The sequence below is a fragment of the Vulpes lagopus genome, chromosome 4 (assembly GCF_018345385.1).
Source record: "Vulpes lagopus strain Blue_001 chromosome 4, ASM1834538v1, whole genome shotgun sequence".
Lineage (NCBI taxonomy): Eukaryota > Metazoa > Chordata > Mammalia > Carnivora > Canidae > Vulpes > Vulpes lagopus.
In genome coordinates, this window is record NC_054827.1 from 93,985,730 (window position 1) to 94,003,197 (window position 17,468).

Sequence of the window (17,468 nt, forward strand, 5' to 3'; positions counted from 1 at the left end):
GGGAAAACGAGTTTCCTTGCTTCTATGGAGAACCACGGACAGCTCCAGGGCGCGACAGAAAAAGCACTTCTTTTCACAGCCCTGGAATGGCAGTCCGGGGCTGATTCAGGCCTGATTCAGGCTCGGGCTTCCTGATAATGAGGCGCACACAACCAGGCCTCTCTTTGCGATTCGTTATCAGTGTATTTACGTGAGCACGGAGGGCCCAGTGCTTCGCGGGGAAGGGGGAGAGAAACAGTCTAATGAGCCGAGCTCTTAAAATGGCCTTACAGCGCATGAATAATGAACGGGGCCGCCGCGCGAGGGGCTGGGAGCCGGTCGGGCGGGAAAGCCCGTGGGTGGGGGCGGGGCGGGGCGGGGCGGGGCGGGGGCGGCGTGGGGATCCCCGCAGCGCCCCGTGAACGCTCCGGCTGCGGGAGAGCGGGGCCCACCCAGGCGGGGTCGGAGGAGCGACGCCATGTGCCGCGGGCTCCCGGCGCTGCTGCTGCCCCTCTGGCTGTCCTGCACCCTGGGGCCTCGGGGCTCGGCGCCCCGCAGGTGAGGGGGCTCTCCCCGGCCCGCAGCCTCCTTCCCGGCGCGGCGGCGCGCGGTCCCGGGGTCGCGGGCGCCGCGGGCTCCCCTGGCTCTCGGCCGTGGCCGCGGCCGGGCGGGGGCCGTCGAGGGGGTCGGGCCCAGGAAGGGGTGGGGGCCGCGGGCCGCGCTTCTCTCACCGCCTCGGTCCCAGTCGCCGTCGGTGCCCTCCTCCGCCAGGGCGCGGGGAGGCCGGCCCCGCTCCGCGCCGCGCGGCCGCGGCTCCTGCTCGGCGTCCCGGCCCGGCTCCAGGCCCCGCGCCGCGTCCCCGGGGGCAGGAGGGCGCCGAGGGCCGGGGCCGCCGGGCGGGTGGCGCGCGGGGGAGGCGCGGGTGCGGGGCGCTCGGGCTCGGCTCGGGCTCGGCTCGGGCTCGGCTCGGGCTCCGCCCCCGGCTCGCCGGGCCTCCTCCCCCCGCCTCGGCTCCCCGGCCCGCTCCTCCCCCTCCTCCCCTCCCTCCCCTCCCCTCCCCTCCCCTCCCCTCCCCTCCCCCCCGCCCTCCTCCGCTCGGGGCCAGCGCGGCGGCGGCGGCGGCGGCGGCGGCGGCGGCGGCGGCGGCAGCACCAGGAGCAGCCCCGGCTGCTGGTCGCGACGGCGGCGGGGCGCCCCCTCCCCCGTGCCGGGGCGCGGCGGAGGGATGTGGGGCTTTGCGGGAGGAAGGCTTTTCGGCATTTTCTCGGCCCCAGTGCTGGTGGCGGTGGTGTGCTGCGCCCAGAGGTAGGGTCGCGGGTGGCGGCCGGGAAGCGGCCGGGCGGCGGGGTGCGCGGGTGCGCGGGTGCGCGGGTGCGCCGGCGGGGGAGCCGCCGCCTGAGCCTTCCCTCCGCGCCCCTCGCCCCTCTCCTAGCGTGAACGACCCCGGGAACATGTCCTTCGTGAAGGAGACGGTGGACAAGCTGCTGAAAGGCTACGACATCCGCCTGAGACCCGACTTCGGGGGTGAGCGGGCTGTGCGCGGCCGCTGCGGGAAGCGCGCCCCAGCGCGCTGGGGCCTGGGCGGGGGGAGGGGGCGGGGGCTTCGGCCGGGCCGCGACGGAGCGGGGTGGGGGCCCTCGGCGCGCCGCGGCCGCTCGGCTGGGCGTCCCGCGTCCCCCGTCCCCGTCCCCGTCCCCGTCCCCGGTCCCCGGAGCCGCCCGCGCCCGCGCCCGCGCCCGCGCCCGGCTGATGCGTGTGGCGTGCTCTGCCCGCAGGTCCCCCGGTCTGCGTGGGGATGAACATCGACATCGCCAGCATAGACATGGTTTCCGAAGTCAACATGGTGAGTGCCCGCCCTCCGCAGGGCTGTCCCCGAGCCCCTGCCCCGCTCTTCGGCCCGCAGGACCGGGCCGCAGGCCTTCCGCGGCGGGACCGACTCCCCCGAGCCAGCCCCGCTGGGCAGGCACCGCCCCCGCCCGGGGTCCGCGGGGGGCGCCCTGGCGGCGGTGCGGGGCGGAGGGCGCACCCCTCCCGCGGCAGGAGACGGACCCGGCCCGCCTGGCGCTCGGCCTCCCCGCAGCCCTGGCGCGCGCAGCCCCGCCGGCGCTCGTCGCCCGGTTCTGGGGCTGCCCGAGCGCCGTGTCGCCGCCTTAGCAACAGGCACTGGGGAGCCGGGAAAGAGGCGACTGTGGGGGAGGCTCCGATTCTAGGTGAGAGGCACCTGCGGGTTCCTTTGTCACCTCCTGGAAGGGATGCTGGCAGCTGGAGAACCCGGGGACGTGGTCTGTGTGGCCCAGGGGCTCTGGGGCCGGTTCCCACGGTCTCGTGGCTTTCCTGAGGGCGCACTGCTCGGTGGAACCCGCGGCCCGCTCGGCCTGTCGCTGCCAGAGGTGCTGGCCCGGCCGGCGGCGCGGACTTCGGGGGCCCCGGGCGGCAGGCGGGCGCTGGGCCGGGCGGCGCCGCCAGGAGAGTCCGAGGCTGCCGGAGTCGCCGTCACCGAGAGCTGTGCGGATGCTGCTGGGATTCAATACGGTAACCTGTGGAAAGGCGGAGGGCCGCGTCCGAGCTGGCAAGTCGGTGCCAGGGGTTTTTTTTTTTTTTTTTTTTTTTTTTTTTTTTTTTTCTTTTTTTGCTCAGGACGCTTCCGGACAGACAACAGGGAGTAAGGAGGAAAATGACCCCTTTCATTTGTTAATTGAGCGGGAATATCCTGGGATTTAGAAACAGGTTTAATTTTCTGCTGAATGGCACTCTAGAAATTGTAAGAATGAACAATTTGGAAGCAGTATTTTTTGAAAGAAACCGTTTGGCGACTTTTCTTTCCAGCATAACATTGAGAATATAATGAGGCATGGTTTCTGATAGACCCAGTAGGTTTCTCAAGTCCGGTGTACATCACAGTCACCTGAACAAACTTGGAGTTAAATGCATACTCTCAGGTTCCTCACTCGGAGAGATTCTGATCCATCCAGCTGTGGAGTGGAATTTGGGGTCTCTGCGTTTAAAACTAGTGCTTCACACTTCTTTGAAATAAGTATTTTTGTGGACAGTATTTTGAAACATCGCAGTACACTATAGAAATAGGGACGTTTGCAAATAAATTAAGACTATTATTTTAAGTACAACGTTTAGCCAGGTATATTTAAAAGTATATACTACTGTGCCTTTTGTAGGAAGAAATCTTTGACCATACAAAATTAGTTTCATCAAATTTTCACTCTTAAAGTTTTAAAATGATAATATGATTTTAAAGTAATGTACTTTTCTTTCAGTGTGTATCGCTTAACACATTTTTGCACAAAGCATTATATTAATAAAAGGGTTACAAACACAGAAGGAATATCACTTACACACATAACATTAAAATTTAACATTACGTATGTTTTGCTTTTTCATAATTTTGTAAAAATAATCCTGTCCAAAATGTATGCTTTATGATCTTAAGGGAACAAGTTGACATAATCTGTAATTTTCTCAGTTGAGACCTTCACATTATCTAGAGACAATTATTTACAGAAAGTAATTGAATATTTAGTGGATTATTATATCAAAAATCAGTATGTTGGATGTCAAATGAAAGAGAAGATATATTGATGTGGTCCTTTAAGAACTCTATACAATATTAAAACAACCAAATGAATAAGGAGAATGTGTTTTTGCAGACTATGGCGCATTTTCTTTAATTTTTAAGCTTAGTTATCCTGTTGTCATCATGCTGATACTTGGTACCTTTGAAACCTTCACCAGTAGTTGCCTAATTCATGTACCATGAACTGAAGTATCCCAATTTTCTTTGGACCCAATAATAGACAAACTGAAGATATAAGACATTATACTGAATAATCCTTAATGTAGTTTATATCCTAAAGCCAATAATTATGCATAACATAGCCATAGTATACGTGTATGAATTTTTTGTATTCTCATAATGGTAATTTTTGTGGCTCTCTAAACCCAAGTTTATTGTAAACAAAAGTTGGGGATTGATAGGATTGGAGATTGGAGGCTATTGGACAGATGGAACTGCTTCTCATTTGAAATATCTTCAACAAGTGGATTGAGAAAAATCATGTGCTAGAAAAATATGATTTCCTTTGACATACTTGCTCATGATTATCGTTATGAGATGGACCTATTATTTTTTTAAAGATTATTTATTAGAGAGAGAGCATGCATTTGTGCACACACACAGTGGGGAGGGCTGGAGGGAGAGGGGAGAGACAATCCCAAGCAGACTCTGCTGCTGATCACAAAGCCAATGTGGGGCTCGATCCCACAACCCTGAGATCCCATAACCCTGAAACCAAGAGTCCGACACTTAAGACTTCAACACCCAGGACCCCTTGACCTATATTAAAGAAACTTTGATTATAGCAGTGGTTAAGAATCAAGTTGGAGGTCATATTTTATAAGGAAAGAACAGGGAAATGCAAGCATAAGATTAGAACCATCCTTCAATCATGTTGCTTAAAAATAATGGATTCTATTTATGAATTTCCTTAATCACCTTACAGGTCACACAAAACTTAAGTTTTGTGAGGTAATGAAACTAAATGAGAAATGGTCTTGCTTTAAGAGTATTGTAGCTATTAGAGGAAATATGTCAAATGGTTGTAACAAAAAGTAGGATGTAGTCAGTCCCATTAGAGGGACAAGAGAAAGGAGCACATAGAAGAGAGGGAGGGAAGAAGGGGAGGTGAGATCAGGGAGTAGGGAGATAGATTATTTCTGACATGGAAGGTTTCATGGGTTAGTAGGGGGAGTAGACTTGTAACTGGCATGGATAGAGGAGGGTGTTGTGGGTTAAGGAGGAAGATGGCAAAGGTATGGGTGGATAAAGAGTGTAGGAGATTACAAAGGGGAGATGAGATTCAAAAGATGAAATTGGAAAAGTAGTATACAAACCCCTGTTCACTTAGATTTTTCTCTGCCATGCCAATTATAGTTGCTAATTGTCAAGACATAAGGAGCCCCATAAGTGTTTTAAGCAGGTGATGACATGATTTGAGATGTGGTTTCAGATGAGGGGTGTAAATGGGTGGCCCAGTTGGTTAAGTGTCGGCTTTAAGGCTTCACTTCAGGTCATAATCCCAGGGTCCTGGGATCCAGCCAACGTTGGAATCCCCTGCTCAGCAGGGAAAGCTGCTTCATCCTCTCCCTCTGCTGCTCCCCTGCTTGTGCACATGCTCTCTCTCTTTCTCAAATAAATAAATAAATAAATAAATAAAATCTTTTAAAAAAATTAAATGTAAATTAGGTAGAAGAGTGAGGATATTGCAGTAGAAGCAAAATTTACAAGAAAATTAGTGATAAATGATATTGGAAGTTTCATTTCTTGAAATTTTCTTCTCGGGTTTTTGTAGGTATATTTTTGAAAGCATATATTTAGTGAAATAAAAACTTGCCAGTGTTTCAGATAAGAATATGTAAAGTATGTGTATCTCAACGTGAGACAGATATGAGCATGTTCATGAACTTTTGGGGGTGATAGTAAAGAATAACATACATCACATAAAACTGATATTGGTAATTTTCTGTTTAAATAGTTGTAAAGCAAAATCTTTATCCACTGGAAGTGCCTATTGATGGTATCTCCAAAGAACACCTCTATCCTCAAATAAATAAATAGATATATTTGTATATATATCTATACATCATCATGTTTTTTGGTATTTTGTAGAGATGGTCTTAGAATGAATTTAAGTATTTTAATATTTAACATTATTTTCCTATAACTCCTTTCATAGTAGAGATATTTTGCATTTCCACTTTTCCTAATCTTTCAATTCTTTTCATGTTGATTTGACAGCAATCAAATGAGAACCATTTTGTCTTATATAACTTCTCTTGTTTCTCTTAGTTATCATTTTAAAATTACATATTTTTAGGGTTGTGCATGGTTAAGTATTTGGATTTAGTCTATATATTTTTTAAGTGATATTGTATATATGAAAGAACACTGTCAACTGAAAATTTTTATAAACATTTGCTATAATTCTGATGCTTAAGCACCAGTCCTAGTGTATAATAAGCATGTGTTGAATAGATAGGTGGAGAGATGAATAAATGGAGGAAAATTATTGAGAGTATAGGAAACATAAAGAAATATTAAAGATATAAAACAATTAGAGAATTTTATTTTCAAAACAGTATTTTTACTCAGAGAATGAAGTAGTTTTTTTTTTAAAAGATTTTATTTATTTATTTGAGAGAGAGAGAGAATGAGCAGTGGAGAGAGGCAGAGGGGGCGAGAGAGAAGCGACCTCCCCCCAGAAGGAAGCCCAATATGGGGCTTGATCCTGGGCCTGAGATCATGAGCTGAGGCAGACACATAACTAACTGAGCCACCAGACACCCTGAAAATGAAGTAGTTCTGTAACTCTTAATTGAAAAATGAAAACGTTTTAAAGGTCTCACGAATTCTTTTTTAAAATTTGATTAGAATAAGCTATTGTTTGATTTATTAATTCAGAACAGAAACTACACATACTTAAATTTTACTTAATTAACTTTAAAGTATTAAGCAAAGAAAACTGGATTCAAACTCTAGTCATATTAATAGTAATTTTTATGATTTGTCTTGTACTTTGTTACGACTTTATACTTTATTAGTCCATTAAAATTAACTCCATCCTAATGAAAATGTAATTACAGGATTATTTTTTTCTGATGTCATCCATGTAAATCAAAAATTACCTTTTTTCTTGGTCCTAAGTTCCTTTTAGGTAATATATAATGTGTACCCTTAGCTGTTACGAGATGCATATCCACCCATTATTTTAGTTTTATTATATTCCTTTCTAATTTATTGCATTTTCTTGTTATATAATACACTTTAAAAAAATGTCTAGATATAAAGTAAGTATTGTACATAACATAGTTTTGGCATATCTCAAGAAGCAGCTGTGGAGCTGCATCACTATAGAATGGATACAATCGCACTCATATATACAGAACCATGCGCTCGCACACACACATACACACACAGACATTTGCACCATCACTTTTTCTTTCCTCTCTTCAGAAAGCATGGGGAAAAAGGAAAAGTTCATCTTGGCTAGAGTGAGTTCGGACCCGAGGTCTGGAGAATTCAGTTTTTAGGCATTTTTGGTCAAATTTATGTTAATCCGTCCTTCCTCCCCACCTCTCAGAGTCTAGAGATTTCTTTGCCAGTAGTGAATGCTGAACCAGAGTCCAGTGTCCAGCACCGTGCTAGAATCTCAGGTGTAAGAGCTGAATCCCAGGAATCCAGGTAGTGTGCCAAAAAGAGCCTAATGGGATTGGAGTTTGGGATTCTATTTCCAAGTCTATAGGAACATCTAGTCTTAAGCAAGTCACTTAACGCTCAGTAAATCAGTTGCAGGCTTTCCAGATGCCCATACCATGCCTTTACTAAATTGATTCCAAAATGATATCACACTTCCTCTACAGAGAAAATTGTGGTAGACAACAGCTGTGTAAACCCCTGGTAGAAAGCTGTCCTTTACTAATTTTTTTCTAGAGCTTTGGACCATACTTAGAGCTTGCATATTAATTGTTATTGGCATTTTAAAGGTTGGAAATGTGCTAATGCTTTTATTACAAAGTAAGCTGGTGGATGACTCAGCAGAAAGCAAAAAGTGTTTCTCTGACCCAGTTGGGGTTGGAAAACCGGTTCCATGGGAGGCACTCCAGGGGTAAGGTCCACAGAGTGTGTTGGCATTTGGTTCTAGGTTGCTGCATTTTGTAGGTATGGCTGTTTATTGAGGACATTACTTTTCACTGCATAAGTACATTTCATGCATAAGTTATGATCATACATCAATGCTGGGGCACTGATAAGAAAACATATAATGAACTTAAGAGATGGATGAAAATAATACCTTACATAATATGCTTTACAAAGAGAAGTTTGTGTTTAATACTGGAAGGAATGATACGGAGAGTGCAAAGAGAATGCTGTGTTTTCCCCCAGGGAGGTTGTAAAGCTTATGTTGCTGCATTTTTTAAAAGGTGGATCTTACACACATTGCGCTGTTGTGATCTACCTCTTGCTTGAGCCTATGGCTGACTCAGGGATTGTGCAGTGTATTGCATATAGAAGTATTTGGTTTGAATTGATGGTGCAAATACGCTTACTTACATATAAAGATTTTTCCAGTTTTTGCAAGTAAAGTGATATTGATTCAACCTTTTATTTGCTATTGTGACTCTTCTTACGTTGGTACCAGGACTTTTCTTTCTTATATGTGCTCTGTATTACATCATGCATATTGTCATTGCGTAAGAAGTCTACCAACCATTTGAAATCCTTTAAATTATTCTGTAATACATGTTGTGGTATAACTTAAAAAATGATAACTAGCGGTTTTATGCCATTTTGTAATTTGTGAATTACTTCAAGTATTTTGTCATTTGATCTGCAAACCTGATGATGAACTTGGTAAAGTTGATTATACGGGTGTTAGCCTCATCTCCATTTTTTAGAAGAGAAAATAGCCATAGGAATGACACTAACTTACTGCATGGTGAAGCCAGCACTTACTCGGTCCTGCTTCTTTTGGTGTTTCTACCTCATACTACAGAGCAACAAAAAATACTGTTACGAGTGCACGTGATTTTATCTTCTTTTGTGATTTTCTTTTTGTTGTCTAAATTAGATCTTCCCATTCTACTTTTTCATGAAAGCTTGTTCTTTGCTTATAACACTTATTACAGTGTTACATATGATTAGGGTGTATTTATTTGCTTAAAATCTTTCTCTTCCATTTCTTTTCCCATATTAGATAATAAACTCCATGAATCAGAACTGTGTCTAAGGACAGTCTTTGCATGGCCTGACACTTGTTAGGCACCTATTAGACATTTGTTGAAAGAAAGTATATGAATGAAGAATGAATGAATGAATATACATATATACATATATATATGTATGCACATAAATAAATGGAAATATAGCTTTCCAATGAAATTTGGGCTCATGACCAAGAGGAAGCTTTTACTGTCTAAGTGTGATGGATAGAAATTTTACCATAAAGGACTTAATTTGGCCAGAATTTGTATGATTGCACACCATATACCCTCAGCTGGTATTTTACACCTGTTACCCCTTTCATTGGAGAGCTTGTATGCTGATTTCAAAGGAGAAAGGAGTGTAAAGTATGGAAGCAATGCCTGTATAAGGGTTGGTGTGGATATTCTAAACACCAGTCATTGTTGCCTTCTCACACTCAAAGTTTTGTGTCCACTTGTCAAGTGTATGTGGGTTGAGTTTTTCTATATGACACAAGTTTTGATTCTTATATACAGATTCATTAGTCTTTGCCTTCCCTTCGGGATGACCACTGAGCAGTGCAGTGAGGCTGCGATGGTTTTCATTTGTTTGCTAGCTTTCCAGTTTACTTCTGGACCATTTATGCATGCCATTAAGAAATTTCTTTAGCTGCAAAATTTGGAACACTAAGACTAAGATAGGTCTCACCTTTTGGCAATTTGCTCAGTGCCATCAGTTCAATAGAGAGTCAAGTCTCTGATTTCTCTGGCTGGATGTGTAGAGTTCCTTTATTCCTTTTTATCAGGAGACCACATCAAGTAATTGAAGTCATTTGTAAGCATTAACTCTTCCCTGTTTTCATTTTTCCATTGAACTTAAGCATCACACAGAAACATTAAGACAATGAACAAAAACTTTAGCATGCATGGAACTGACATTTCAAATGAATGGGAATAAAATTAAGATGTAAGAATGTCACAACTCTTTAAAGGCCCTAATTTATGTCTCTTCAGTTAATGTGAAAGAGGATATGGATTCTGTTGATTGCAGTATCATCGTATTTTATCTTGGTTCTACAATGAAATAATTCCTTTTATGTTAAATGTTGGCTAAATCCACATGCTGTGTGATTCATGATATGAAATACATTTGTTTTATTTTGAATTGATTTTAAAGGATAACAAAATCTACTGGTTTAAAGCTAGATAATCCTGATTGTGTTTGATACATATGTATAAAATACTTGTTACTCAGTCTAACATCACATCACTGTTCCTTTTAAATTCAGCTTTTTGAATAAGACTTACCAGTTGGTAATACTAATAAATAGAAGAAACAAGTTTTCTGGGTCACCCATTCTACATGTTCTGTGTATGTGTGCATGTGTGTGTCTATGCAGCCCCACATTTTCTTTAAAAGAAACAACAATTCGGATAATTTGTTGTAATATTATTGATTTTTCTAATCCTGCTGACTCTAAATATCAATCCAAGAGATAAGTTCAAATATCTGATAGGCAGTAGACTAGAATGGTTACAGAACCTCGGGCCTGTCATGTTGAATATGCTTGGTGAATTTGTTAAATGGATTTGTATAGCATATGACCCTTGGGGTAAAGCTGTACCTTCTATTTGTTTTATATAGAGAGATTCTCTTATTTGGGTGCTTGTTTTGGACATAAAATGAACCATAGCTTTATATGTGAGGATTCCTGTGAACTTGTTGCATAAAAAATACAAGTTATGGAAAACAGTGTCTTTCCTATGATCTAGGCCAGTAATTCCAGAACTATAGACCAAGAATGTTTCTGAAGTATTAGAATCATTGCAGGTGGGAATAGCTAAGTGTTCTGCAAGCATAATTTCTCACCATTGGTGTATTCTGTTCTTTGCCTTTCCAAAACAGTACACATACAGAAAAACGATGGGGAATAATTGAGTGTAAGAGGACCAGGATTGATTGTACTATATTCTGCTATATTCCTTTTATGCTGTTAAACATCCTACAGATAATTCACTGGTAGGAGGGCATATTTAATTGTGCTGTTGAATGAGTTTTATTTCTGAGTCTTTCCTTTGTTTTGGCCCTGGGTACCAAAATTTCATGTGAGAATATCATTTCATGTGGTAGGGTCTAAAATAATGGTTTCCTATGAGAACACTGCTTTATAGGATATAAATGTGGGCCCCATGATCAAAATATTTCTGTTCAAATCATACTGGAAATTATGTTAAAGATCTAAAATAGGTTTCTTTGCTGCAGGAATTTCAAGCCCATAATATGCTAATGATTTTGTAAATCTTCATGGCAGGAGTGAAGAATTCAATATTTAAAACATTAGATTTCACTGGACATTTTTTTCTTTGGCGGGGGGAGTGGAGGACCCAATTAACACTTCTTCATGAAGTTTTTTGTAGAACACAGTTTAGAAAATATGGGACTAGTCCAGTGAACCATAAAGGCTTTCAATATGGCCATTTCTTGTAAATGATAACTGAGAAGATTGCTACATTAATAAAACCTCTTTTGGGGAAGCTGACCACAGCATGGAAGGTACAATTTTGATCAAGAATCTACCAGTACCAGACAGCCCGGGTGGCTCAGCAGTTTAGTTTTGCCTTCAGCCCAGGGCCTGATCCTGAAGACCCGTGATCGAGTCCCATGTCGGGCTTCCTGCATGGAGCCTGCTTCTCCCTCTGCCTGTGTCTCTGGCTCTCTCTCTCTCTCTCTCTCTCTGTGAGTCGCTCATGAATAAATAAATACAATCTTTAAAAAAAAAAAAAAAAAGAATCTACCAGTACCTATGGGGATGGGTGATATTTTCTAAAAATGAAGAATAAGCATCTGTTATAATTGATAAAAAGACAAAGATTTTGTTTTACAGATAATGACTTTGTCATATTGAAGGAAATCTGTGTATTTTAGGCTTCCTTGTTTTCTTGTATTATAAGAGTACAAATACATGATACAGAGGCGAGATATATGTGTTGAAGAGGAGATGCAAAAGACTCTCGCGCCAACAGCAGCAGATCAATACTGAAAGTAAAATATGGCTCCTTGGTGCTATTGGGCTTGGCCAGTGCTTTTTAGATAGTGGTCTGTATGTTATCCATATTTATGCATAAAATAACATTCTTTTTGGATGAAAAATTCTTGTGATAAACATATTTAACATCCCCTAGCATAAGTAATTTCTAAAATTTTCCTTATGACTGTCTATAGTTATATGAAGAATTTATATATGTTTATGAATAGTCAGTGATAATAGTCTATAGGGCAGATGCATTTTCTGGATTCTTCAATAAACCACAGTAATGTCATAAGGGGGCAGTATTGCTCAATATTGCCTCTACCACTATGGAGGCCCCACTGGGAATCTGTGGTGGGCTCAGGGATTGTAAAAGATTGGTGGTAATCAGCAGGTAAATCAAAGTAGATCCAGAAAGTATAAAGAGATTTAGAATGTCAGTTGATTACAATAGTAAATGGGGGTTTGTTTGTTTGCTTGTTTGTTTTTAGCATTTAGAAGTGCAGAAAGCTGGTTTAAAAAAGGATTCTGATTTTGGAGATATAGTGTATCTCTCTCTATATATATATCTATAAAAATAAATATAAAAACATAAGAAATAGATATCTTATATAAATATATATTATATAGATTTATAAGAAATGTTTATAAATATAAAATATTATATGAGAGAAATAAATATTTATAAGAAGTATAAATATAAAAGAAATGCGTATATTTCTTTTCTCCCATGCTATGTCTTATTTAGCATTATACTGTATTATTTCAAAATTTTATCTTTATTTTATTATTGAAAAGCTACTCTCAAAGCTTGAGATTTTACTTTTTATGTAAATGGTTTGGAATTTTAATTATCTAGGTGATTTCCTCAATGCCCCAGGCTGTTTTGTCTTTAGAGACCATAGGGGGTTGAACTTGCAAGATTGCCCTCTGCAGTGGAAAGAGTTGCTTGTCAGAACACTTAGATCCCTTGGAAGGGTTTGTGGGAACTTTGGCAAGTCATTCAAACTCAATGGCCCTCAATTTGATCTTTGTGTGTTAATAGGATTCTCTAAATTGCCTTCCAGTTCTGGTTTCAGTGATTCTTAGAGTCCGTGAGCAGTTAGAAACATAAGGGGACTTTTTATTTGCCTTATACAAACCACTGCTTGTTCATTTGATACTGCACGTGGCTTATTGGTTATCTGAGGGGTTGTCATCTGGCAGTTTGCAACCGTTGTATTCTAAGCATGGCCAGTGTGAAACCCAGAATGATTTTTTGGGGACTACCTAGTTCATGTGCTATGAAATTATGACATTTTGTGCATAAAGAGCTGGGATTTTGGGACACCTGGGTGGCTCAGTGGTTGAGCATCTGCCTTTGGCTCAGGTCATGATTCCGGAGTCCTGGGATCCAGTCCCATATCGGGCTCCCCGCAGGGAGCCTACTTCTCCCTCTGCCTGTGTCTCTTCTGCTCTCTCTGTATCTCTCTTGAATGAATAAATAAAATATTTTTTAAAAAAAAGAGCTGGGATTTTAAAATCTGCATCCATGTTCATCAATTTTCAGGTCTCAAACAGTGATATTTCCTTTTTCAGTCTGAATGTAGAACTATTAATTTATGAGCAAAAACTGTAGTTGACTGTTAAAATGCCTTTTAAAATATTCACCTTTATATTATCACCTAAGAAAAACAGTCCAAAAATGTCTTAGTTGCTGTTAGATTCCAAGTGGTCTATATTCAGATTTTTAAAAAAATTATACATAAGTTCGACTCATGAATCATTTTGAATGTTCTGTGTTCTTTTGGTAGCATAACATAATTTTAATATTGTTTGAATTCATAATCCAGTCCAAAAGGAAGAGGGCATAGGCTTGGTCAGCGTCATCTGGACTGCTGCATTCAGCCAGTTTGGGATGATAAGCCAGGATTCAGTGAAAAAAATTTTAAACTTAAACCTCAAAGGTAGAATTTCCCTATTGTGGCATTTCTACAAAAAAAAGTTTTACCATTTTCTACTTTTTTCTTGATTCATAGTCTCATTTAAAATTGAATTTCTTGTATATAAAACCCAAGCTAGTGAACATGTGAGGATATAGGGATGAAGATTTGGCTTGCCTCTATTAGAGATTACAAAATAAAGCATATAAAATTGTCTAATTTTATTCCATAAAAGGAAAGGTGTGGTATGCCAATTATTACACAATTAGGAAATTACCTATAGGATTAGGATGATATACATTAAAATGCATAGTGTGACCCAAATTTAGGTATGACCAATCAGTAATCAAAACAAAAACAAAAACAAAAAACCCTCAACGACAACAAAAAAATGCCCAATAATTTTCAAAGTACTTAGCTCATATTTCTCCACTGTAGGTGAAATCCTGCTAATTTGTAATATCTGTTTAAGGGGAATTGTAGCACAGTCTGAAGTGATTTCTTAATTTACCGCTTTGAAATAATTTGTCTACTGTGATAGTCCTCAAAGGTTTTCACTCAGTTTTATTTCTCTCCCTCTTTCTTCCTCTCCCTCTCCCCCACAAATGAGGGGGGTATGAAGAGTCTGGCAAAATTCAGATATTAAAGGGGAAAGATACTTTGCTGTAAATGTAACCAAGTTTGCACTTTAAGAGTAGAGCCAACTCTGAGGGTCATGAGCAATGGCTGGTTTACTGAGATTAAAGAAAAAAAGGCCAAATAAAAGAGATGTTCCTGAATGACATTTATTTCCCCTTACCAGATAAGAAATGAGGGTTTTACCTGCCATTTTCTCTCACCATTTATCTTTTTGGGATTTTGAGTTAAAAATTTGGATACCTCAAGAGCCATTTTGGCTTAGTAATGTTTCTTCTTTTATCACCTCTCTCAGTTTCTGAAACAATGAAGAAAAATCCTCTTTTCTTCAACATTTTTCAGAAGAAAGCACAATGAAACTTGTTAAACAAAGGTTGACAGGAAGGCAAGTATCTATTAATTGGCATCCCATTTCCTGATACGCCAACAGAACCTGCTCATGCTACAATACTAATAGAAACTGTCAGTTAACCAGAAGAAGGACTCACATATCAGTCTCAGATATTACTGAAGTATTTTCTCTACTACCAAGTAGTGTGAATGTTTCTAGGTCACTCTCCTGTGGAGATTTTTGTGTGTGTGAATATCAACATAATAGAAATTGCGAAAGCAAAACAAAACCCTAAAATGTAAAAAGAAAACATGGAGGAATTCCATTACACTGACAGCAGAGCCTGTTGAGATGGTAGAGAATAGGGGTGAGGGGGTTATTTAGTGAATATGTGTCATAAAACAGTATTTGTGGTGCTCCAACATGAAGTACTATACCTAATTTACACTTGTTCTAACAGTTATTCCAAAAATAGACTATGTGTATAGATTTTTTTTAAATCCCAGGCTTTTCAAAGCACCTTGCATTTACAGGTCAACACTAGAACTTGCTGCAAAGAAGCAGAGCAACCAACTTTCCCCTTTTTTTTAATTCTCAAAATAATTACTATTACTTAATATCACTTGTATTGTTTTTCATGATTTGGCTTTCTAGTTCAACTGCTCCAATGACTAGCATATTGCTGTGCTGCTCCATTGACTAGCATATTGCTGTACTGCCTCTTTCATTCTAAATACTTTTAGATTTAAAAGGTGGCTTAACAAGTATATAACTGCTCTCATGCCCAGCATTACAGGGACACCTGTTGGCTCAGTCAGGGGAGCATGGCCGATAGGGGGCTTGACCCCAGGACCTTAGGATTATGATCTGAGCCTAAGGCAGCCACTTAATTGAGCCACCCAGGCTCTCCTAATTTGGCTTTATATTAAATTTGACTTCATCTTAGTTTTATATTTGGGATGCCAATATGTATAAGGAACAAGGTATACAAGTTCATCTCATTGTTTTGAGTGAATTAGAATGAATTCTAATCCCCAAATTAAATGTTATACCAAAAAATTAGAATGTTTCTCACAAATCAGGCCTAAGGAGTTGGAAAAAAAAATATTGCTAGGTGCTCTGAGGTCATAGTTGGTCATTTTTATCTGGAAGAGCACATTATCAGAATCTACCAAGACATTTTAATCTCAGTGTAATCTCATATTTAATCTCTGTAACTGAGTTGAGCCTTGATCCTTTGGGTGTTTGGATATGTGGGACAGTTAGTAAAGCAACCATGAGGAAACTCTGAGGAGAAAGGCTGGAACTGGGAGGAGCCCACCATTACTAAATGTGCCTCGGGAGGGGAGGGTCCTCATGTGTGTCACTGACTTGATCTTTATCAGGAGCACAGTGGAGCTGATTTGAAGGGAGCTCCTGATTAATCAGAGGTACTGTTTAATGAAGCATTAGCTTACTTTGCCTACATGAGTAACACTTTAGGAGACTGTTTTCCATAGAGTTAATGAGAAAAAACCCAGACATCATTTAATGTGATCCAAAGTTTGGTCTACTGATGCGGAGAAAAAAAAAATAGTAAGTGGCTATTACCATTTAATTGAAAATGGAATTTGGATTTTTCCACATTGATTATGAGATGGGTAGGTAACCATTTTTCCTCACAATCCTCATTCTATCATGCCCAGAAATAGCAGTGGAAACCATTCAGAAATAACTCTGTATTTCTATAATTTCTTGACTACCTTTGAGATCTGTTTTTGTCTTTTTTACATCAAAATCATACATGTGACTAAAGGTGCCATTCTGCTTTTGAGAAGACCCTGATCTTCTCAAAGACCCTGAGAAGATCCTCTTGTTTCCTTCTCCCAAACTTCTTCCCTTTTTGAAATTTTAGTTTGATTCGTTAAGTACCTTGCTCTGCCTCTCATACCAGACACCAAAGAAATCTCTTTCAGGTTTCTCTAGTCCTCGTGTTTGTGTTTAGCTTTTGCCCAGCCTTTAAAAAGATAATAGTCTAAGTGCCACAAGCAGGCATACCCACCAAGAGGAAATCATCTCTGACTTCAAAAAGTCTCCCAGTATATACTTTTATTATTTAATCTTCACTGTTTTCACCACCTGGAATATTCTCTCTCCTTATAAGGTCTCAATTCTAACCTTACATATTTCCTGCCAGTGTTGAACTCAATTTTTTTTTCTCTCAGGAGATTAAGAGCATGGGCTTCCTTTGCCCTGTGTCAACAGAATGCAGGGTCTCCTACTCTTGATGTCTTTCTCAAAGAAAGATATTTTTCCTTCTGTCTGAAATCCATCTTGCTATGTGTGCTCTATGCTTTGGCTTTTCCTGTGCCCACATTCATAATCCTTTCAATATATCTTCCTCTCCATTAGAACTTAGTCTTCATATGGGAAAAAGAATATATCTGTATATAGAAGAGATAAAGCAAACTCTTCCCTCAACTGCACTGCTCTCCTTGACCACATATTTCTGGGCACTACTTCTGGAACCAGTATCAGTAGCCATCTGGAACCAGTATTGTAGCCCTTCCATACTTACACTAAAAAGGCTGCTGGGGAGTGTATGTGTGTGTATAAGTGTTGTGATCAGAGATCATTCTTCTGCATATTTTTGCTGGTTAGGCTCTCTGAATTGCACTCCTTCACTTCTTCACTCAATCCTAAAGATAATTCTTGCCTTTCCTTTTCTTCCAGTATCCAACTATTCACCATGTCTTGCCCCAATAATTTTGGTAATATATTGAAGACTCACTCCTTTTTTTCCCCATGACTCTACTTTGGAGCCCTCAAATTCAGTGATCA

General features: G+C 41.4%; 1 protein-coding gene across 3 annotated transcripts in view; it reads left to right on the forward strand.

Annotated features, from left to right (window-relative positions):
- Positions 1–457: 457 nt before the first annotated feature.
- Positions 458–17,468, forward strand: part of GABRB3 (gamma-aminobutyric acid type A receptor subunit beta3) — a 216,423-nt gene continuing 199,412 nt past the window's right edge. For 2 of the 3 annotated variants that reach the window (XM_041751215.1, XM_041751218.1), the window contains exons 1-3: positions 1,143–1,284; positions 1,412–1,503; positions 1,755–1,822. In XM_041751215.1, the coding sequence (XP_041607149.1) occupies positions 1,205–1,284; positions 1,412–1,503; positions 1,755–1,822 (240 nt within the window). In that variant the 5' untranslated portion in view covers positions 1,143–1,204. Of the gene's footprint in view, positions 538–1,142; positions 1,285–1,411; positions 1,504–1,754; positions 1,823–17,468 lie in introns of those variants that run through there. The other variant, XM_041751216.1, reaches the window with a different exon arrangement.